The following is a 23211-nucleotide window of genomic DNA, read 5'->3' on the forward strand; positions in this document are numbered from 1 at the left end:
TGTTTTGGAAAAAATAAAGCTCAGGCAAGGATTGCTCATAGCTGCTGCATATGGTATTGATGTTCGATTTTCGCTGAAAAATTCTCGTCATGTTTGTGAAGTCATTGCACCTTGATGCTGTCTGAGCACTTACAATGTAGAGTGCTTTGTTCGATGTGCATTTTGTACTCAGTTGCATTCTTTCTTATTATCTTTTGCGGCATAGAAATGCAATGCCTACACCCATCTACCTTGACCGGCACTGCTTCGCCTTAAAGTATATCGTGTGACTTCTTTCTTTCTTAAAATTTGACAAAAATTAACTCAAAAGTTGGTAAGATTGTAGCGTTTATGGGGTCTCAAACATGCTCTTGGGACAAAGGAATGACAACACAGTACTGCAAACAATGAAAAAGGCATTTATTGCACCTTTCATACACCACTGCACGCTAGCCAAGTTATTACCCCTTAAAATATTCAGATGACTACGACCGGATAGGGAGCGAATATGTTTGCTTGCATGCTAAACACCAATGCCTAATCGTTCACGTGTATGGTCAGTGGCGCGTTCGAACGATCCGTGTTGTAGAAGGGCACGCATTTGGGGTGGTTGGTTCATGATTATGAGAAGACAAAACAGCGCTGACCAACAGGACGAATGGAGACAGACACGGGCGCTGACTAACAACCATATGTGTTTATTGCTTCAGTCGTCGTACATAAGTAGACAGCCACTATCACAGGGAAATGACAGAAAAACCAAAATCAGCATTCGTAGAATCTAACTTCAAATTAGCAACTCAGGTACGATATCTCCTTCGAAAGAAGGGAAATGGAGGGTAGGCTTACACATGCCTCACCTCTACTCTGGATGTGATAGGCCTCTGACACTAGAAGAACACGTTCATCCCGGCACTTTGATAAGAAAATCTGTCACAGACAGTTAAACCTGTAGTTAAATATATATATATTACAGTTAAACCATATATTATATATATATATATATATATATATATATATATATAGTATAGCTTCCACAGGCGTTCTCGAACCTTCCTATCGGAGTCGTGATCTCGTAGCATGGCCAAAGCTTGGGAAGCTTCTCGTCTTTTCTCGTACCTTCGACCGCCACAATCGGGAGTGTTGTCAAGGGGGGGTGATGACTCATGCTGTTGGCGCGCGCGGTATCTCTTTCGACTCGCCGGGTGAGAAGGTGTCTCAGCGCGCGCGTCCTCTCTCTCGCTCCGGTTAACGTCACTTCGTCGAGGCTCTTCTAGACGTTTCGGCGCCGTTGTTCGCGTCGCTGTTTGAGGCGTATGCGCTCTCCCCCTCTGTTGAAGTTGCCGCGGGGCCAACGTGTTCTTTCGCTGGCTTGCGTGACACGTGGCGCGCGCTTGGATTGCGCGCTCGTTTGTGACAAAATCAGATCTCCGAAAAACGGCTCGCAGCCGCATTCAATGCAGTGACAGTTGACTATCAGTGACCTTCTTTTTAACTTTATTCGCGTGCTCGCCCATGCGTACATTAACGCACCGGCCAGTTTGCCCAATATAGAAACACCCACAAGACAGGAGGATCTTGTAAACAATGGATTCACAGCATTTTTTAAAATTCAGGCTTCCTATGCTTCCTGCAACTTATTGTGGCCTTGGTCTCACGATTGACCTGTCGACACATGCTACCTAGCTTGTCTTGGGCTGTGAACAGCAACCTAACACCTGCTCTGCTGACCACTTTTTTGAGGTTATGGGCAATAACCTTATGTACATAAGGAATAACCGCAACCGTTTGCCGCGAGTCGACCTCATGCTGGGCTGCTGTCGGGAGCTTGTTTTTTAACCCCGAAAGCCTCAAATGCCTAGCCACGGGTACAAAAAGTCGACACTCGATGTGCTTAGTCACGCAGTCCGAGGGGCCGATGTGCGAAATGCCTAGCCGCGGGTACAAAAAGTCGACGTTCGATGTGCTTAGGCGCAGTCTGAGGTGCCAATGCTTGGAATGTTTAGCCGTGGGTACAAAAAGTCGGCGCACGATGTGCTTAGTCACGCAGTCCGAGGTGCCGATGTGCGAAATGCCTAGCCGCGGGTACAAAAAAGTTGACGCTCAATGTGCAGTCCGAGGTGCCGATGTGCGAAATGCCTAGCCGCGGGTACAAAAAAGTTGACGCTCAATGTGCAGTCCGAGGTGCCGATGTGCGAAATGCCTAGCCATGGGTACAAAAAGGACGCTCGATGTGCTTAGTCGCAAAGTCCAAGGTGTCGATGTGCGAACTGCCTAGCCGCGGGTACAAAAAGCCGACGCTCGATGTGCTTAGTCACGTTGTCCGAGGTGCCAATGTGCGAAATGCCTTGCCGTGGGTACAAAAATTTGAAGGACACATTTTTAAAATTCCAAAGTGTGTTCAGCGAAAGCCTGTGGCCATTTGACTGACTATGCCATGTCTTTTTTGTGATTGCTGAGAGAGTGTAAGGGGGAGAGGCCACAGCTGTGGCGGCACAACTGTTGCTATGCGCCGCTGTGCCATCACGTGATTGCTGACAGAGGGTTAGGGGGAGAGGCCACAGCTGGCACCGTTCCAGGTCACGGACGGACGGACAGTCGGACGCCATGAGTATGAGCCATTAGAGGCTTTCACCTTAAAAGTCGACGCTGGATGTGCTTAGTCGCACAGTCCGAGGTGCCGACGCGCAAAATGCCTAGCCGCGGGTACAAAAAAGTTGACGCTCAATGTGCAGTCCGAGGTGCCGATGTGCGAAATGCCTAGCCATGGGTACAAAAAGGACGCTCGATGTGCTTAGTCGCAAAGTCCAAGGTGTCGATGTGCGAACTGCCTAGCCGCGGGTACAAAAAGCCGACGCTCGATGTGCTTAGTCACGTTGTCCGAGGTGCCAATGTGCGAAATGCCTTGCCGTGGGTACAAAAATTTGAAGGACACATTTTTAAAATTCCAAAGTGTGTTCAGCGAAAGCCTGTGGCCATTTGACTGACTATGCCATGTCTTTTTTGTGATTGCTGAGAGAGTGTGAGGGGGAGAGGCCACAGCTGGCACCGTTCCAGAGCACGGACGGTCGGACGCCACTGCTGTGCCATCAGGTGATTGCTGAGAGAGTGTAAGGGGGAGAGGCCACAGCTGTGGCGGCACAACTGTTGCTATGCGCCGCTGTGCCATCACGTGATTGCTGACAGAGGGTTAGGGGGAGAGGCCACAGCTGGCACCGTTCCAGGTCACGGACGGACGGACAGTCGGACGCCATGAGTATGAGCCATTAGAGGCTTTCGCCTTAAAAGTCGACGCTGGATGTGCTTAGTCGCACAGTCCGAGGTGCCGACGCGCAAAATGCCTAGCCGCGGGTATAAACAGTCGACACTCGATGTGCTTAGTCGCGCAGTCCGAGGTGCCGATGTGCGGAATGCCTAGCCGCGGGTACAAAAAGTCGACACTTGATGTGCTTAGTCGTGCAGCCCGAGGTACCAACGCTCGAAATGCCTAGCCGCGGGTACAAAAAGTCGATGCTCGATGTGCCTAATGTCTAGCCTCTGAAACTGCATCATTTCGAAGGCCACGCTATTGAATTCACTGGGTAGGGGGCTATCTACGAGTAACTTAGAGCAGACGACAGCAGCCAGGAGAGTGACTTACAGTCACGGTGCTTCCGAACGAAACCTCGGGCAGTCCCCCACAGCTGGATCATATGACTGTGACGCGTTCTTCTGTCAGGGCTAGTCATACCGGAAGCCGCAGACAGTTTGCGGACAGTCCGGGACTGCATAATCGAAAAGGCGGCGGCGAGGTGCAAAGAGCTGAGCAGACGACCCGGCCACTGGACCAATGGCGAACTGCGCTGGAGTCACCCGGGTGTTAACAGCGCAAAACCTTAGATGGGAACACGAGACAAGAACACGACACCAAGTGCTCTGACTTTCAACAATGTTTATTCAAAGGAAACACTGCTTCTTATACACTTGCCCATAGGCATCGTCAGACATGCACCTGGCACTTTCAGACTCTGGCCTCACCCGCGCAACTCATCATGCCATTGCCAGTAGTTCCAGTGTAGAAGTCTGGGGCTCAACAGTGAACTTCGGTCCACGACATAGAACCTCCAAGACCGAGTGAGGCAGCACCTCGACTCCTCTGGTATGGACCCGGCTTCTGGGCGACTGTGTTTCTATTGCTCTCCTTTTCAGGGAGATGTCTGCACGCATCTTCGCCAAGGGGACGTTCTACAGAGCCTTGATAGATCTGTTGATGACGCGCGATGTATCCCGCCGATGCCGGGTGCTGTTGAAGAGACGGAGGCATAAGCAAGCCCTGTAAAGGCGGGCCTGGTGGTACCATTCAGCGAAGGATTATGGCCCTGCCATACGTGCACAACATATCTCACCTCTTGGAAAAGATAAGGCGAAAAGTTGGAGTTAATGTTGTGCTTACAGCCCCGAAAAAACTGAAAAGCCTTTGCGGGACGCACCAATGCAGAAGAGCCAATAAGGCAGCAAGGGTCACGATAAATCACCAGAGCCGCCTTGTAGACTGGGCAGAAACCGTGGTGTATTGTACACCTTTGAAATGTGGGAAAAAGTATGTAGGGGCAAACTGGTAGATGCAGAAATGAAAGATTTTTAAAAGAACATAAGCATAACGTCGAGCAGGCAAGGAGGAATTTGGGCATCCACGTCAGAGATTGCCCCCTCCAGAGCTTGTGCCACAGAATTCAAATGCTGTGGAGTGCTGGAAAAACACAATGACCAGCTGGTTTGGGAGATTATTGAGGCAGCCGAGATTGCTAGACTTCGTGACCAATGTGTTGCTTGTTGCTAACAGATAAAGAACTTGAGCTTTTGCACGTGCAATCTTTTCCATGAGTGTGCAGAAGTGCGTGTGTCACATGATGTGTAATGACGTGTCTGTGACATCTGTGATGCCTATGGGCAAGTGTATAAGAAGCCGTGTTTCCTTCGAATAACATTGTTGAAAGTCAGCGCTCGTGGTGTCGTCTTCTCGTCCCGTGTCGCCGTCTATGGTTTTGCGCTGTTAACACCAGGAGGGAAAACCAACAAGCCCAAGCTCCGCTTCTAGCTGGAGTCACGTGGCAAGTGCAGCCAATCCCAGACTCCGACACGACCTTCAATCATTTGCTTTTTGTGTGCTTGTTTCTGTATGGAGGAGACAGGTAAAGCGGCGAATTTGAAGACCGAGAAATACACTTTCCGACGACACCAAGATGGCGGCCACGGAGAAAGAAGTATTTGAAGAGAGGAATCTGCTAGGCCTCGACACCACGTGCAGGCGGCCCTATAAAGTCACGGTCGGGCGAGGAGGAAATACAGTTTTCGCAGCAGCGTGACAAGTAATGCGTCGGGCGCATTGCCATCGTTTACATGTTCTATGATCGCGACGCACAAAAATCGCGATATCATCTCGTATATTGTAAATTTTCTCAGATTTCATTTTGTAACGTCAATAAATAGCAGTGGGGGACATTTTAGCAGCACTATTAATGAAATACTGTCCTAATTGGATGTCTTACTTCACATGAAACCAGCTACAGTAGTATTCCTGGAGCAGACGACGTCTGCCGACGCCGCCACAGTTCACTCGCTCGCATGTAGTGTTAGCGCATGCGTAGGTATCCTTGGACGGAAAAGTTCTAAATTTTGACATGCAAGCTGTCGGGGTTTCTTTTGCAATCTGCAGGTTTTCCGTCTCTATTAGAGCTCTCGAACGCTTCCGCATTGCGCCGGCGGCACTGGCTTCTGAGATTTTGTGCGCACTTTCCACGTTGCAACAAAGGCGAGGGCTTTCTACCCGTGCCTTTCTTGGGGAACCGTTGACCGTGTTCTTCAAAACTTCGACCTCACGTTTCCGTGCCGCAAACGCAAAATTGGCGCTATAGCCAAAATTCTTCACTACTACGTAGGAATGCATATGAGGCCGCACTGCGCAAGCGCAGCACGAAACAGGCACAAAACATCACAGCAGGAGAAGAAGCTGTTGAGGCTAGCAAATGACTTATGGATTTGCTAGGAAGAGTGGTTTTGGTGAATTTTATGAGCGTGATTCTTTTCTTTTTTATTATTATTGCATTGAAGAACAAGACGTAAGTTTTTGTTGTCCAACCTCCTGTGTAGAATTCATCCATACATTAAAAAGCAATTCGAAGTTCAGCACTTGTGTGCATCTGTTTCGGATGCGCATGTTCATTGCATAACAAGTAACACTCACTCACAACTATAGTGGCAAGCTGAGTCAGCGATCGTCGAAAATTTGATCTGCTTGTCGAGCACGTCGGCTTTTATACATGACTCGTTGAAGGTTCCCTGATGCCCGTGTGGCTTTCAGAAAGCACTGTGATATGTGAAGTGCGCGAGTGCTGTGATCATAGTGTGCAAGTGCCAGAAATGAGAAACAAGCAAGCAAACAAGCAAGCGACAGCCTTCATGGGAGACGTGGAAGAAGAGGGAGTCCAGGCTCCCTCCTGGGATCGACACGACATCCAACTTCTTCCTGCAGCCTGCGGTTGGCGAACGTCGGAAGGGCGTCCGACCCAGGCGGCCCAGCGTCTACAGCGCCGTGCCCGAGCTCCGGCTGGTGAACGCCGCAAGGGCGTCTAGCCGTTGCCAGTCTCCACTATGCCTATCTCCACAGCAGCGTCGATCATGGCTGCCTGATGATAAGGTGCCGACCGACGTGGGAGAAATGAAGCCCTTGGACTTGGTGTCTGGTGACAAGATCTCTACCGTACTAAGGCTACCTATCCATGTGCCCAACGTCACAGTGGAACTTGCGGAACTTCCTCCTACATTATGGGATCCCTGGTGTTCGCCTGGGGGCGACCAGGATTTTCTTCGACGGCTTCTAGTTTCGTGACCGCTACTCCACTTCGAGCTCCGCCTCTGTCGCCGCTTCTAGTCCATCCCACAGCTCTAGTGCGAACCATGAAACTGTAGGCCCCTTCTGACTTTTATTATTTCTTTCTAGACTTAATCCTCTTTTGTTTTTGTGATTAGTTTGCTGAGTTTCGTTTTCTCTTTGCTGTATTTTCTTTAACGAATGGCTTGTTGTGGTAACGAACAGCTTCGTCATTTCATGCACTGAGGCTGTGCCTCAGTAGCGAGTAATTTATTGAAAGAACCTCATCACAAGCACTGCACAATTTGCATCCCGCATGCAATCAGATTACAAAAAGCTTTTGTGACAACAACCAACGGATAGAACTATCGATAACACGTGCGAAACTTCTGATACTTGCAGGTGCATCTTGCATCGCTGGATAACGTTTGACGTTTGTTAGCCAATGAAATGCAGTGATCGAAGAAAGATAAAGAAGTGAACAGATGACGCGCGGTATTCTGGCGTCATCTGGTAGCGAATTGTCGGAACTATGCTTTTTTCTTTCATCCTTTGCTGTTGTGCTCATTCGGTCCGTTACACCGCCGCCGCTCGCCGCAGGAACGGCCCATTAAGAGCTGTGCTCTCAAAAATACATCATGCAGGTGATTGCTCTGTAAGTGACACGTTTTTATCGCTAATTTTTCAAGGCATTTGGAGCCAGCGAAGAGGTGCAAGAAACACCTCCATTCGTGTGTAAAGCGCTAGTGGTGAGTCGCTACCGAATGGCCTTGAACCGGCGAGCCTGTTCGCAGAGCACACCACTCGTGTTTTGCGTTCTTGTCGAACCGACTCACGACACAGGACGCGTCAGTGCCGTGCCAGACGCCGTGACTTTATAGGGGTCCCGATAGAGCGCTGCTTCGCCTCCTCAATAATTCTTGCTCCATCATGGCGGCGCTCGGTTGCGCCATTACGGAGATATTGTGGCTTGAGAAATGCTGTTTTTTCATGATTTCCGGAATCCGATAGAAAAAGAGTTATAGAAACTGATTTTCAAAAAATCTATTTTTTTAGCCATTTTTTGCTATGCAAAACCGAGTCCCCCCCCCCCTAAATCAGCTGCTTTGTGGCTAGCTGGGCATTGGCCTTCCCAAGTCTGATCATTCTGGTTAAACACTTGAGCTGTATGAGCGTTGTCGCAGAGGGCCTCTTTCACAGCGATCCACTGAGTAAATCCAACTTGCATGAATGCAGTCGCACACTGCAGATACTGTGATAACACTAATGACAACTGCCCTTAATGTGGAGTAAATAAATGCTTTTTGGAAGTGACTGTGCAATGTTTGTTACAGCCATGTTTTCAACCAGCACCTTCCGGGGTCGCACGGAGGCCTTGCGAGAACTGCACCAGCAGCGCAACTTCAGCCCATTCAGTGAGTGTGGCACTATGCATTGCTTGACCAGTGAGGAGGAACTGACCACCATCTCACACTGCACCATGCAGACTGGCTTACAGCGGACAGTGGTGTCTCGGTGAATGAGCTGTACCAGTGCTTTTACGAGGTACGTGACATTCTAGACCGGAACTCAGTGGCCGCTCTTGTGGACACTGTTGATATATAGAGCAGCCTCTCAGCAAAATTTTACGATTGGTGATCTGGATAAGACATCTACATTTGTATCATGAGAAGCTCGCAGTATTGGACTTTACTCATGCCAAAACTGAAAAAAAAAAAAATGCTGCCAATACCACTCTCCGGAAGGGCTGCATGACTATTGTTGCGAAGCATCTCGTCTTTACAATAAATGTCCCTTGTCCCAACTTGACCCAGTCGGGGACGGGCGCCATTGGCTTTTTTTTTACTGAATAACAATCAGTAAACCATATTTCAGCTTTTATAGTGCCTGACACATTTTTCCTTTTTTCTGTTAAATTGTCGTAAACACAAAACAATTTTGCTTTTTTTGCAGCACTGTTGTAGGTCCTAGCCATTGACTGTACCTCTGTCTGTATTGATAGCTGTGTTAGCCAGACAATTACTACCAGTGTTGCCAACTACAAATAAAAAGAACCCGCAAGTCAGGAACCCAAAAGGTTTGTACCCATGATACGAGCCCCCAAAATCCAGTAGAACCCCGCTAAATGCAGACAACAATCGGAATGACGTTCAAAACATTTTGTGGTGTCTACGTAAAACACAGTTGAGAATAAATGGCAATCGACAGAAAACTTTTGTTTCTTTCCCTAATATAAAAATATAAATTCTCAATATTAATAAGCGCTGTTTTGTGCTGCTGTGAAGTGCGGTAACATATTTCGAAACGAAACTAAAGAACGGGTGCTTCCTTGAACTACCGCCACTAGCCAGAAAACAGGTTGAACTACAGGGTAGTCATCAAAATTACAGGAAAATATTCTCTGTTTCATCTTGGTATGGATGTGCATCCTCTGTGTTTGCTGGCATGGCTGGGTGTAGGTTCGGTGCCATTGCTGACCCCATAGTGTGACTATCGTATTGTCACGTAGTAGTGACGCTGAAGTAAACAGTAGTAAAACTGAGTATGACGAAACTGGTTGTTTATTGGGCAAACCTGTGCCCACAAAAGCAAGCTACACTCGAAGCACAACGAAAGTGGCGAACACAGTCGGCGGTCGTCGAAATCTGATCAGCGGCGAAACGCGTCGGCTTTTATACCTGAGTCATCGAAGGTTCTAGATTAATCCCTGATGCCCGCGTGTCTTCCAGAAAGTTCTAAACAATTCGCGTCAGTCATGCAATCAGATAACATAAGCGTCGGTGAAAACAGGCAATGGAAAGAAGCATCGAGAACGTTCTAGAAACTTCCGATACAGGCGCGTCCTGCGCCGAGCGATAACGTTTAACATTTGTTAGCCGGTGGAAAGCGGCCACCGGTGAAAGATAAACATCTATACGTGTCAATACCCTCCCCTTAAAAAGCATCGTCCCGATGCTACAAACAAATGTGAAAGCGAAAACAAAACCACGCGTAATAAAGAAGAAAAAAAAAATAAAGTAACAAAGTACCTAAGTTCGTCAGCGGGCGTAGAAAGGCTTAAGACGCACCACATGGACGACTTCCGGTCGTGCGCGGCGCCGCTGTGATTGCGAAATGCCGTCTGGCATGACCTCATAGTCCAGTGCGCCAATACGTCGGATGATCTTATATGGTCCGAAATAGCGACGTAAGAGTTTTTCGCTAAGTCCTCGTCGGCGTATCGGAGTCCAGACTCAAACACGGTCTCCGGGCTGGTACTCGACGTAGCGTCGTCGAAGATTGTAGTGTCGGCTGTCGGTCCTCTGCTGGTTCTTGATGCGCAGGCGGGCGAGCTGTCGACCTTCTTCGGCACGCTGCAAATAGGTGGCAACGTCTAGATTTTCCTCATCGGTGACGTCCGGTAGCATGGCGTCAAGCGTCGTTGCCGGGTTCCTTCCGTAGACCAGGTTGAACGGCGCCACGTGCGTCGTTTCTTGCACGGCCGTGTTGTATGCGAAGGTCACGTACGGAAGGATGGCATCCCACGTCTTGTGTTCGATGTCGACGTACATTGCCAGCATGTCGGCGATGGTCTTATTTAGGCGCTCGGTGAGGCCATTCGTCTGCGGGTGGTAGGCGGTGGTCCGGCGATGGCTTGTCTGGCTGTATCGCAGGATAGCTTGAGTTAGTTCTGCCGTAAAGGCCGTGCCTCTGTCGGTGATGAGGACTTCTGGGGCACCGTGACGCAGGAGGGTGTTCTCAACGAAGAATCGGGCTACCTCGGCGGCACTGCCTTTGGGCAAGGCTTTTGTTTCGGCGTAGCGGGTGAGGTAGTCCGTAGCTACGACGATCCATTTATTCCCGGACGTCGACGTCGGAAAAGGCCCCAGTAAGTCCATCCCGATCTGCTGGAACGGTCGGCAAGGTGGCTCGATCGGCTGTAGAAGTCCGGCTGGCCTTGTCGGTGGTGTTTTGCGTCGCTGACAGTCTCGGCATGTCCTTACGTAATGGGCGACGTCGGCAGAGAGGCGAGGCCAGTAGTATTTTTCTTGTATCCTCGCGAGTGTGCGGGAAAAACCGAGATGTCCAGCCGTTGGGTCGTCATGGAGAGCTTGCAGAACCTCTGGACGCAACGCTGAGGGTACCACGAGGAGGTAGTTGGCTCGGAGAGGCGAAAAGTTCTTCTTTAGGAGAATGTCGTTTTGCAAGAAAAACGACGCCAATCCTCGCCTGAACACCTTCGGCACAGTGACGGTCTTGCCTTCTAGGTAGTCTACAAGGCTCCTTAGTTCCGGGTCGGCTCGCTGTTCTTCAGCGAATTCGTCGGCACTGATGGGTCCCAAGAAAGTGTCGTCATCCTGGTCGTCCTGTGGCGGCGGTTCGACGGGGGCGCGAGACAAGCAGTCGGCGTCAGAGTGCTTTCGGCCGGACTTGTAGACGACGGTGATGTCGAATGCTTGAAGTCTCAGACTCCATCGTGCGAGGCGACCTGAAGGGCGAACGTTTCTAGAAGCATCGAGAACGTTCTAGAAACCTCCGATACAGGCGCGTCCTGCGCCGAGCGATAACGTTTAACATTTGTTAGCCGGTGGAAAGCGGCCACCGGTGAAAGATAAACATCTATACGTGTCAGTATGAACACCGTGCTCGAGCAGGGTGTAATGTGTGCAGAGCCGCCACCTTCTCCCGCGAGCGCTCGCCGTCGCTTGCGCACGTAGCGCACTCGGCATGACATCTTCTCGTGTGCACGCAGCGGGAGCGGGGCAGACACGGGAGAGATGCACTTTGCCCTCTCATTGTGCCACGGTTTTGCAAGGGGCAGCGCACCCACTTTTGTCAGAGGTCCATAGCCTGCTGGAGAGAGAAAGGGCACGACTGTCACCACTGTTGTATGAATACGACTCGATTTTCACGGACCGTCCAGGCCGCACTACGCTAGTCAGGCACAGGATAGACACGGGTGACGCTGCGCCGTGGAAATGTAATCCTCGGCCGATAAGCTTGACTAAGCGGAAAGCACTTGACAACGCCTTAGACGAACTCATCGACATGGGCGTTGTGGAAAGGTCGAACAGCCCATGGGGCTTCCCGGTAGTTCTAGTCCCGAAATAGGACGATACTTATTGCCTTTGTGTAGACTACCGCAGGCTGAATGAGGTTTCGAAGAAGGATGCCTACCCTCTACCCTCCATTTCCTCTTTGGTATCTAACCTAGGTGGGGCGAAGTACTTTATGATGCTCGATGCTAGTTGTGGATATTTTCAGGTCGAAATGGACGAGCGTGACAAAGAGAAAACGGCTTTCACTTGTCACCGCGGGCTCTTTCAGTTCAAAAGAATGTCTTTTGGCTTAGTCGGAGCTCCCGCTACTTATCAGAGGTTGATGGACCGAGTTCTAGGAGAGGCGAAGTGGCAACATGCTCTCGCATATCTTGACGACATAGTGGTTTATTTGAAAACTTTCGACGAGCACTTGAGCCACTTGAGAGACGTCCTAGACAGGCTGAGGTCCGCGGGTATCACGCTGAACCCGAGTAAAGCTCAGATAGCTGCGTCCTGAATATCGCTGTTGGGTTTCACGCTGGACAATGGCCACATTCTGCCGAGTGAGGTTAAGCTCGAGGCTATACTGAGGTACCCATTGTCGAAAGATATTGGTGAACTGAGATGCTTTGTGGTATTGGTGAACTTTTATTGCCAATTTATTCCAGACTGCGCGGCAGTGCTACGAAGCTCTTGAGGAAAGACGAGTGTTGGACTTGGGGTCAAGAGCAGGAGGCGGCACTGCGTGGCCTCACAAAGGTGCTCGCTGACACGGCAGAGTTCCAGCTGCCCGACTTGAATAGGAAGTTTGTGATTTAAACAGACGCAAGCGACCTGGGTCTAGGTGCAATTTGCTTCAGGAGCACGGATGCATTCTCCGACCGCTTGCGTTCGCGAGCCGTTCGTTGACGCCGGCAGAAATGAACTACTCGGTGACAGAGAAGGAGTGTCTCGCGATAGTTTTCGCCCTGCGAAAGTTGGACTACTATGTCGACGGAGTGGCATTCACGATTGAGACTGACCACATCGCTCTCACTTGGTTGAGGCGCTTGAGCAAGCCAAGTGGCCGCTTGGCGCGTTGGGCACTGCTGCTGCAGCGTTACGACTTCACCGTGCGCTACCGCAAAGGAAAAAGCAATGCCGCTGCTGACACACTTTCGCGAGCGCCAGTCCGAGGCGAGGGAGAAACCCTGGCCGTAGCCCGAGTAAGGGACGCGGAACAACCATCAATCCTGGGCGAGAGCGTGAACTACGTAGATGTTGTCGGTTCCGCAGGAGATGTCTTCAGCAGAAGGATCCGTTTTGTCGAAAAGTCCTCGACGGGCTCCGGGAGCTGGGCGGCGCGGCTGCCGCGCACATGGAGGCAGCTGGTATTGCTGTCGGTCTGGAGCACTCAGGAACAGCTGGTAATGCTGTGAGCGCACTGGTTTCCTATCTGCTGAATTCCGACGGCATCCTGCTCAGGTATATTCCCACCGAGGACAACACAAGTGACGCGTTTAAGGTGGTGATACCGCGCGCGTTGAGAGGAGCACTGCTACGCTACTTTCATGACTCGTGCATCGCTGGGCACGCGAGCGGCCCAAGACTTACGTTAAGTTGTGTCGCTTCGCTACCTGGCCAGGCATGAAATGGGACGTGATTCGCTACGCCCGCTCGTGTCATATGTGCCAAAGCGTGAAGCCCCAAGGCAGACGAACGCCCGGCTTCATGCAGCATATCGAAAGCCAGGCTCCCTGGCAAATTGCAGCGTGTGATGTCATGGGACCGTATCCTACAACACCGAGCATCAACAAATTCTTGCTGGTGGTCATGGATCACTTCAGTAAATGGGTAGAACTTTTCCCCCTACGAAAACTGACGGCACGGGTGATCATGGATAAGTTGATGGAGGTTTTCACCAGGTTTGGTTTTCCGGAGCAGTTCATAACGGACAATGCGTCCTACTTTACTGCAAAGGTGTTCGTTGACTCATGCGCCGCACTTGGCATTAAGCACAAGAAAACGACAAAGTACCATGCTCAGTCGAACCCCACTGAACGAGTCAATCACAACATCAAGCACATGCTTGTCGCGTTCTCTGAAAGACATAAGGACTGGGATACCTACCTTCCAGAGATCGGGCTTGCATTGCGATCGACAGTGAACAGCTCGACTGGGTATGCGCCTTCTTCTCTCAACCTGGGGAGAGAGCTGCCGAATCCGATGGATAGGGTTCTCGCGGATCGCAGCGGAATGCCAGTCGCGCCATCAGCACGAGCTGAATACGCGACGCATCTACGTGCCAAGATGACAGAAGCTTTACATAAAGCACGCTGTAATCTTCGCACTGCTAGGGCACAACAGAAGGTGCAGTACGACCCCTCGCATCGGAACGTCCACTACGAAGTGGCCAATTTGGTGCTTTGACGCCAGCATGTTCTCAGCGATGCTACCAAACAGTTCGCTGCCTCGCTGGAGCCGAAGTGGACCGGGCCGTATCAAGTGAGAGAGTAGGTTTCCTCACTTGTTCACCAGCTCGAGAACAAGAAAGGAAAGCCGATCGGGACCGGTACACTTGAGCGACCTTAAACGCTACGTGCCGTGTGATGAGCAGTGGGATGACGATCAGGCCGTCCCTCAACCGCGATCGGTGAGAGAGAGCAGTCAGAACCGAACAGCGAGCCCGCTGCCGCGCTACAATTTGCGTAGCAGGCGAAAGTAATCTGACTGCCAGTTGCATAACCCGACGACTGCAAGGAACGTTCGTAAGTCCGGGTGACGTTGCATACCGCGTGAGCATACAGCCGCGCCGAGCTGGCACCTTGGTAGTTCCTGCCGGGGAAGCGAACGTCTAGTAACCACGGAACGCCGAGTATGGACGAAGAGTCGTCGCTCCAGCAAGTACCCTCACTGGCCACGATGGGAATGTGGCGTGAACGTTCGACACGTGGGTATGCGGGGTGCGGTTTGACCAAAGACTGCTGTGAGGGCCAGTGCAGTGATTATCTTGTGCTGCGACTCGAATTGGTGATGATGCTTGCGAACATTCCCTTCGTAACAGACGTCGACGGGGTTCCCGGATACGGCCAACTAGGCAGCTGATCACAGTGCCGCTCCGTGCAGTTTGCTAATAATTTCCAGAAGCAGAGCAAGACGAGATACGGCCATGCGAATTGCTTGCAGTACGCGCTGGAACAACTGACGCCCTTGCAGCACTGATGGCGCTACGCCGGCCTTGCAGCCGCACGAACCTCTAGCCGGCGGCCGGCAGCCGACCGCCCCCTCCAGCGCAGCCGACACCTGGGGCGCGGCACTGAGAGCCACCTTCGAGCCCCGACAACGATCCCGCCTAGCAAGCCCGCCTTGCAAGCCCGAGCAGTGCAGCTGACCAGCCGCCTCCGAGTCGGCATCAAGTGTCCGCCAGCTGAGGGCTACTTCACCACCAGCCCGACACTTCCTCGGTCGCCAACCTCGGCGAGTACTCGGGCAAACGGACGTCCCTAGGTGCCAGCCTCAACGTACGGGGGCCTTCTTAAGGGGAGGAGGATGTGGGGAGCACACGCCGCCACCTCCTCCCGCGGGTACTCGCCCTCGCTGGCGCACGTAGCGCACTCGGCGTGAGCCGGGTGGGCACGTGAGAGATGTACTTTGCCCTCTCCCGGTTCTCGCTCGCCTCTCACGACGCGTGTGCCTGCGCGGGAAGAGGGAAAGTATCCAACGGACGAGGAGGACATTCCCCTCGCGAAAAGGTAAAAAGGTATAAAAGAGCGCGACCGAGAGACCCCTGGGCCTCTCTGACCTCGCTACACCTGACCTGCTCCTACGGATATACCCACTGCAACCCGTGAGTGACCTCATTTCCGGGACTATCACACATGACGAGGCAAGCCTATTTTATTACTTATTATACAGAGGGGACTTCCCTCTGCAAATGTGTTTTATTGCCCGCAGCAATAAACGTTGAGTTGACTCGCTTGTTGCCTTATTCGCCCAAACCCTACGTAGCTGCGATTGACCGCGCTACGGATTGGGGAAGACCCCACAAATGGAAACAGCATTTATCGTTACTTTGGAGACACAGTAAGGATTGGAGAAATGCAGATGATTATATTACCCTCTTGCTTCCAAAGGGGCATCGATAAGCTGCTTGTCTGGGACACGCCAGCATAAAGAAACACGTTGTTGCTGTCTATGAGGGTTGTCTTGCCAGCATACTGACGAAACACTATAAAACCTTTTGTGCCGCTACTACTTGAGTGTACACGACCACGGCAATCAGCATTGAAAGCTGCATTTGAGGAAGCTATCATCACGCTGACAATGTATTTCATGCTCCTGCATTGGTGTGCAGCGAGCTTTGGCATTGGCTTACCCTGTGGCCTTCACTGGCAAAGTAATGGATATAGTCAAGCAAGTGCAGCCCTTTGCTAGCACTGACCTAATCTGTGCATCCTTCTAGCGACTGCAACCCCATTGAAGGTCTGAGTTGGGTGTTGGAGAGTCAGAATTCTTGGGCCTAGTGGGAACCCTCACAGTGGAAGAGCATAACATCATAAAATTGAAGTAGAAAGTTTGTTGGAACTGCTTCCCTTCTATCTGTTTATACAGTAGAATTTGTCACATCGAACGCCAAGGGGAATGCAAGTTTATGCGAATCTAACGAAGTTCGAACTGAGGAGGAGGAGGAGGAATAAACATTTTATTGAAATAGCAGACTGAGGTTTTTGCGGGTGAAGCCCCTATTCCAGGGCCCCACTGGCTCTAGCGGCTCGTTCAGCTTGGTCCAAGGTTGCCTGCTGGCTTCCCAGGTCCTGCCGGGTGAGTCGCGCCTCCCACGACCTTTCAAGTTCGTTGCGTGTAACGAGGGGTGAGTTTCCCTCTGCTGGTCTTTGTTTGCAATGCCAAGTGATATGTATGAGGGTTGGTGTGTCGCTGCACCAAGGACAGCAGTCATCGTATTGGGACGGGTGTATTTTGCTGAGTGTGTGTATATTGGGATATGTATTCGTTTGTAGGCGTCTCCAGTCCTGGGATTGCCAGCGTGTGAGTTTAGGGTGGGGTGGCGCCATTGTCTGCCTTGCGCGTCTTTGGCTGTCGAGGATATCTCGTGGCAGCGTAGGTGTGAGGTATTCCTCCCGGGTTGATGTGTCCGCGGCTCGGAAAATTAGTCCTCGAGCCAGGCGGTCCGCCCGTTCGTTTCCCTGTACACCTTCGTGAGCGGGGCACCATGTGATGATGTGATCTTCTCGAAGGTTGTTTCCTAGAATGCCTAGGACGCTCCGAGGGAGGACGCCCCTGAGAAACAGTCGGCAAGCTTCTTGCGAATCCGTGAGAACGTGTGCAGATTGCCTCTTGCCCTCTGCCGCTCCTATGGCTAGTGCTATGGCCGCCGCTTCGGCCACGGCCGTGCTCTTGGTACGGATCGTAGCCGACGTGATTGCTTCGTTACCTCTAGTGACGACTGCAGCAAATGCTCTCAGCCTCGAGCGGTAGGGAGTTGCGTCTGTGTAGTGAGTGTTTGGGTCGTTGCGTAACCGTTCGAGTGCCACCGCTCTCGCTCGTCTGCGGCCGGCGTTAAACATGGGGTGCATGTTCTTGGGTATTGGGTGCGGAGAGGACCTTTAAAGAGGTCCTTAATCACCCCTCGGCCTTGGTGAAAAAACACAGTCCGCGGATAGCATATGCTGCTGTGAACATCTCGGCCAAAGTTTGCAGTCGTGCACGGCACGTGGAGCTTGCAAGCAGAGTATGAAGTCGCCTTTTTATCAGACACTCTCTTTTCAACAGAAGCCTGCTCCTCATTCTTTTCTGCATGCTTTATCTCGTAATATTGATACGTGTACTTGTTTATCTTTCACTGGTAACCGCTTTTCACCGGCTAACAAATGTTAAACGATATCGCTCGGCGCAGGACGTGCCTGCATGTATCGGAAGTTTTTCTAACGTTATCCATGCTTCTATCCATTGTCTGTTCTCATTGATGCTTATGTTATCTGATTGTATGAGCGACGCGAATTGTCTAGTTTTTCTAAAATACATACGGGCATCAGGGATTACTCTAGAACCTTCGATGACTCGTATAAAAGCCCACGCTTTTCACCGCTGATCAGATTTCGACAATCGCCAACTGTGTTCGCCGCTATCGTTCTTCTAGTGTAGCTTGCTTTTGTGGGCACAGGTTCTCCCAATAAAGATACAGTTTCGTCATACACAGTTTTACAACTGTTTTCTTCACCGTTACTACAATGTGACATCTGGTGGAGGTGCTTTTATGTTCATGCACCAGACGCCCCCGAAAAGCCATGATCCAAGCCCGAACCCCGAAGACAGTACCAACGTTGTCCCGGACCATCGAGCTAGCCTCAGGCTACGAAACCAGCCCCCAGAGTAGGGACTTCTTCCCAAGAAGACCAGGAAGTGCATGGCCACGACAGCCTCAACAATGACAGCACCAGTGCCGCCTACACCGATCGTGTTACAGCATCCCCGGGACCCACCGATGTTCCGCGGATCAACATTTTAGGATCCGGAAAGCTGGCTGGAGACGTATGAAAGGGTCACTGTATTTAACAACTGGAACAGCGACGACAAGCTGCGTCATGTCTTCTCATTTGAAGATGCCGCCAGGACGTGGTCCGAGAATCGGGAGTTGACCTTGACAACATGGGATCTGTTCCGCCACGGCTTCCTGCAGACCTTTACAAGCATCGTCCACAAGGAAAGGGCCAAAGTTCTTCTAGAAGCCCGGATGCAAGTGCCCAACGAGAACATTGCGATTTTCACGGAGGAGATGACTTGCCTGTTCAAGTACGCTGACCCCAACATGCTGGAAGAGAAAAAAATCCCTCGCGTGCTTTCACTCGCACATACAGCATACGGCGCTGACGATGCCGACATCAGAAATCCGCTTGGAGTGTCCATATAATTGCTATCGCAATAAAAGTAAGGACAAATATTCGGACCTGGCTGTCCACCGTGCATTGTGTGGATGTGTCCTACTGTATGACAAACCTACTCTGTTGCAGGCGTTTGGTGAGTTGCGCCACCACGTACCCGAGCACACGAGGGTTGCACCCTCCCATGTTTAACCGTGCGTGGCTTAGCCGTGTCCGGGGAAAAGGGGATCCTGGGGGTTGAGCCGATGCTGAGTGCTTGGACCTTTATGGCCCTTCGGCGGAGGCAACACACCCCTTTGGCCTCGGCTTCACGTAGACAGCACTCCCGGACTGACCCATCCGGGAGAAATCGGTAGTTGCCTTTTCCTATCCTCCTCTCCAACCTTCGTCTTTCTCTCTTACCTTTAATCTTTCCTGTCTTCTCCTCTCTTCTATATTCCTTCCGATCTTCTTGGCAGCGAGGGTTAACCCTGTGTGAGTAGCCTGCCTAGGTTATTTCATATTCGGTTATAGTGGTGACGTACAGCTGGCATCTGCAGGGCCTATGTTTACAGGCACTGCAGCGTCCCCTAGTAGGACTCCATGGTGGGTGGCTGGCGTTTCTGCCGAAACATGAATATTTGCATGGCTAGTTCTTTTGCCGCGCTTTCTGATCGCCCCCAAAAGAGGGGGCGCACCGAAGAAGTTTTTAAATTTTTTGGCCGACAAGTTGAGAACTTTCCACGCTACCACGTGGTACACAGTGAGAAAACTGAAAAGACCGTGAGAGTGATCTCACCCTTTATCGTTGCAAAGACTCTGACAGAGACTATAGGACCGGGTTACAAGGCAACTAGGATGGCCAGTGGTGACCTCCTCCTGGAACTCCGCGATAAGAAAGAGCATGATAGACTACAGAATCTAGTGTCGTTTGGAGACTTTCCTGTGACTGTGACCCCGCACCGCACCATGAACACCACCCGCGGTGTTATTTCTAATGACGACCTGTTGGAGCTCACCGAAGATGAACTTTTGGAAGGATTCAAAGAACAAAATGTTTTGACTGTAAAACGAATCAAGATAAGGCGCGATGGCAAGGAGCTAAAGACAAAACATATAATCCTTACTTTTGGTTCTAGTGTTCTACCCGAGACCATTGAAGCCGGATACATTAAATTACGTGTCAGGCCATACGTGCCAAACCCTCTTCGATGCTTCAAATGCCAAAGATTCGGCCACAGTTCGCAGAGCTGCCGAGGCCGTCAGACTTGTGCGAAATGCAGTGCAACTGAGCATCTCTCTGAATCATGCGAAAACTCTCTCCACTGTGTGAACTGTGATGGGGAGCACGCCGCATACTCGCGGTCGTGCCCATCCTGGAAAAAAGAAAAAGAAATTGTAACAATTAAAGTAAAGGAAAATCTAACGTTCAAGGAGGCACGCAGGCGGGTATCCTACCTGCCAAAGAAAACTTTTTCCGAAGTGGCGCGTCAGGGGGCAGTGTCGCAACGGCTTCCGGCGGCTGTCCGGCCCATACACAGTGAGCCGGCAGTGACGCCATCTGCCCCCCTGGCGGCTGCAGCTCGCGCTGCTCCGCCAACTCACAAGAAGGGGCCATCGACCTCCGGGCTGGTGGCCTCAAGGGCCTCGTCCCTCGAAACGAGGCCTTCCCGTCAAACCAACCGCTCGCAAGAGCGCGTGTCCAGCGCCTCGCAAGAGCCGATGGACACAACAACCTGCCAGACAGCGCCGCAAGCACCAAAAGAGCCGCGAGAATCTCGCGATCGCTCCAAAAAAGAGAAAGCCCGCATCACAGGGCCCGACAAGGGCTCTGTAAGTTAAATTAGTCTCTTTTAAACACACAGCACAAAAAAACACTTCCAACATGAATACACAAATAATACAATGGAACGTCAGAGGACTTCTACACAACCTCGATGACGTCAAAGAAATCCTAGACAGGTTTAATCCTTACGTGCTGTGTGTTCAAGAAACACACCTTAAATCTACACAATCAAAGTTTCTCCGGCAATACGCCATTTTTCCTAAAGACCGCGATGACACAGTCGTGTCTTCCGATGGTGTGGCTATTGTAGTCGATAGAGGTATTGCCTGCCGGGAATTAAAACTTCGTACGCCCCAAGAGGCAGTTGCTGTCCGAGGGGTGTTGTTTGACAAGCTGATCACTATCAGCTCTATATACATCCCACCCAATTCTCAACTACATAAAACTGAATTTCAAAACTACATAAATGAACTACCGGAGCCATACATAGTTCTTGGAGATTTAAACGCACATAACACCTTGTGGGGAGACTCTCGGTGCGATGCGAGAGGTCGCCTAATTGAAAACTTTCTCTTTTCCTCAGGAGCATGTTTGTTGAATAAGAAAGAGCCAACATACTACAGCGTGGCGCATAACACATACTCGTCCATAGATCTAACTATAGTATCCAGTACATTAATTCCGTATCTGGAGTGGTCTGTTCTCAAGAACCCCTTTGGAAGCGACCACTTCCCAATTATGATAAGCTTATTAACAAAACAAGATGAATGCTCCTCACACATTCCCCGTTGGAAGGTTGACTCAGCTAATTGGGAACTTTTCCGAGAACTTACATATTTAAGCAATGATGATATTGCCTCTTTAAATATAGATAACGCTGTGGCATATTTAACAGGTTTTGTTATTGATGCTGCAAATAAATGTATTAAACAAACTAACGGATTGACTAATAAGCGTCGTATCCCATGGTGGAACAAAGAATGCCGGAAAGCACGCCAAAATCAGAACAAAGCTTGGGGATTGCTTCGCAATTCTCCAACAGCCGAAAATCTTATTAATTTCAAACAGGTCAAATCACAAGGCAGGAGAACACGTTCGACGTGCGAAGAGAGAGAGTTGGGAGAGATACCTTTCTGGTATAAATTCTTACACAGACTAGGCGAAAGTATGGAATAGAGTCAATAAATTAAAAGGCCATGAGACGAACCCGCTGCCGTTAGTGAGTACTCAAGGAGATGGCCTGGAAGATCAGGCAGATTGTCTGGGCAAACACTTTGAATACATCTCCAGTACATCTCATTACACACAGACATTCTTGAGATTCAAAGAACGAGAAGAGCGGCAGCCCCTTAACCGCAAAGGTTCTTCGAGCGAGACTTACAATTGCCCATTTATCTTAGCTGAACTTAAGACATCTCTAGGTTGTTGCAACAACACGGCGCCAGGTGGCGATCATATCATTTACGAAATGATTAGGCAACTACATTCTGAAACACTGAAAACACTCCTGTTTCTCTACAATGCCACGTGGGATGCTGGGTATATTCCATCTGCATGGAAAGAAGCTATAGTCATCCCCGTGCTTAAACAAGGCAAAGACCCATCCCTAGCCAGCAGCTACAGGCCAATAGCCCTAACAAGCTGTCTGTGCAATGTATTTGAAAAACTGATAAATCGGCGCTTAATAGACCCCCTACTAGACCCCCTTCAATGTGGTTTCAGAGAGGGAAGGTCGACAATAGACCACCTTGTTCGTATTGAGTCCTATATTAGAGATGCTTTTATACATAAGCAGTTTTTACTCTCAGTCTTTCTAGATCTAGAGAAAGCATACGACACGACATACCGCTTCGGGATTCTGCGAGATCTTGCCGCGATGGGGGTCCGTGGAAATATGTTAAACACAGTCGAAAGCTACCTGTCTCATCGCATGTTTCGTGTAAGAGTGGGCAATGTTTTATCTAGAACATTCACCCAGGAGGCTGGTGTGCCACAAGGGGGTGTGCTTAGTTGCACACTCTTTATGGTAAAAATGAAATCGCTGTATACAGTCATTCCACATAGCATGTTTTATTCTGTGTATGTCGATGATGTACAGATAGGTTTTAAATCATTTAACATCGCTATCTGTGAATGACAGGTGCAGCTTGGATTAAACAAATTGTCTAAATGGGCGGATGTAAATGGGTTTAAAATAAATGTACAGAAAAGTACATGCATTCTCTTCTCGAACAAAAGAGGTGTGACACCAGTGCCAAATCTCACGATCAATCGAGAGAAACTATCCGTGAGCAGTGAACATAAATTCCTGGGAATAATTCTAGACTCTAAGCTTACCTTCATCCCCCAACTTAAATATCTGAAGGCAAAGTGTCTGAAGACGATGAACCTTTTAAAAATTCTCTCGCACACAACCTGGGGTAGTGATCGAAAATGCCTCCTGAACTTGTACAACAGTCTCGTCCGTTCGCGCCTTGATTACGGGTCTATAATTTATAATTCCGCAACGCCAAGTGCATTAAAAATCCTAGACCCCGTCCACGACCTGGGTATCCGTCTCGCGATCGGTGCTTTCAGAACAAGTCCAATCTAGAGCCTGTACGTAGAGTCGAATCAGTGGTCGCTTCATCTGCAGCGGTCATACAACAGTTTCACATATTTTCTGAAAGTACAAGCGAACATTGAACACCCTTCTTATTCAACTATAAATGACGTGAC

The 23211-nt window shown here is 50.3% G+C and overlaps 1 protein-coding gene across 3 annotated transcripts in view; it reads left to right on the forward strand.

Moving 5' to 3' along the window:
* The window catches only part of LOC119445378 (general transcription factor 3C polypeptide 3), a 501836-nt gene that overhangs the window by 400327 nt on the left and 78298 nt on the right, over positions 1–23211 (forward strand). For all 3 annotated transcript variants that reach the window (XM_049664501.1, XM_037709688.2, XM_049664502.1), the window contains exons 14-15: positions 8164–8244; positions 8316–8374. In XM_049664501.1, coding sequence (XP_049520458.1) covers positions 8164–8244; positions 8316–8374 — 140 coding nt within the window. The remainder of the gene's footprint in view (positions 1–8163; positions 8245–8315; positions 8375–23211) is intronic.

This window comes from Dermacentor silvarum, chromosome 3, assembly GCF_013339745.2.
Source record: "Dermacentor silvarum isolate Dsil-2018 chromosome 3, BIME_Dsil_1.4, whole genome shotgun sequence".
NCBI classification, from domain to species: Eukaryota; Metazoa; Arthropoda; class Arachnida; order Ixodida; family Ixodidae; genus Dermacentor; species Dermacentor silvarum.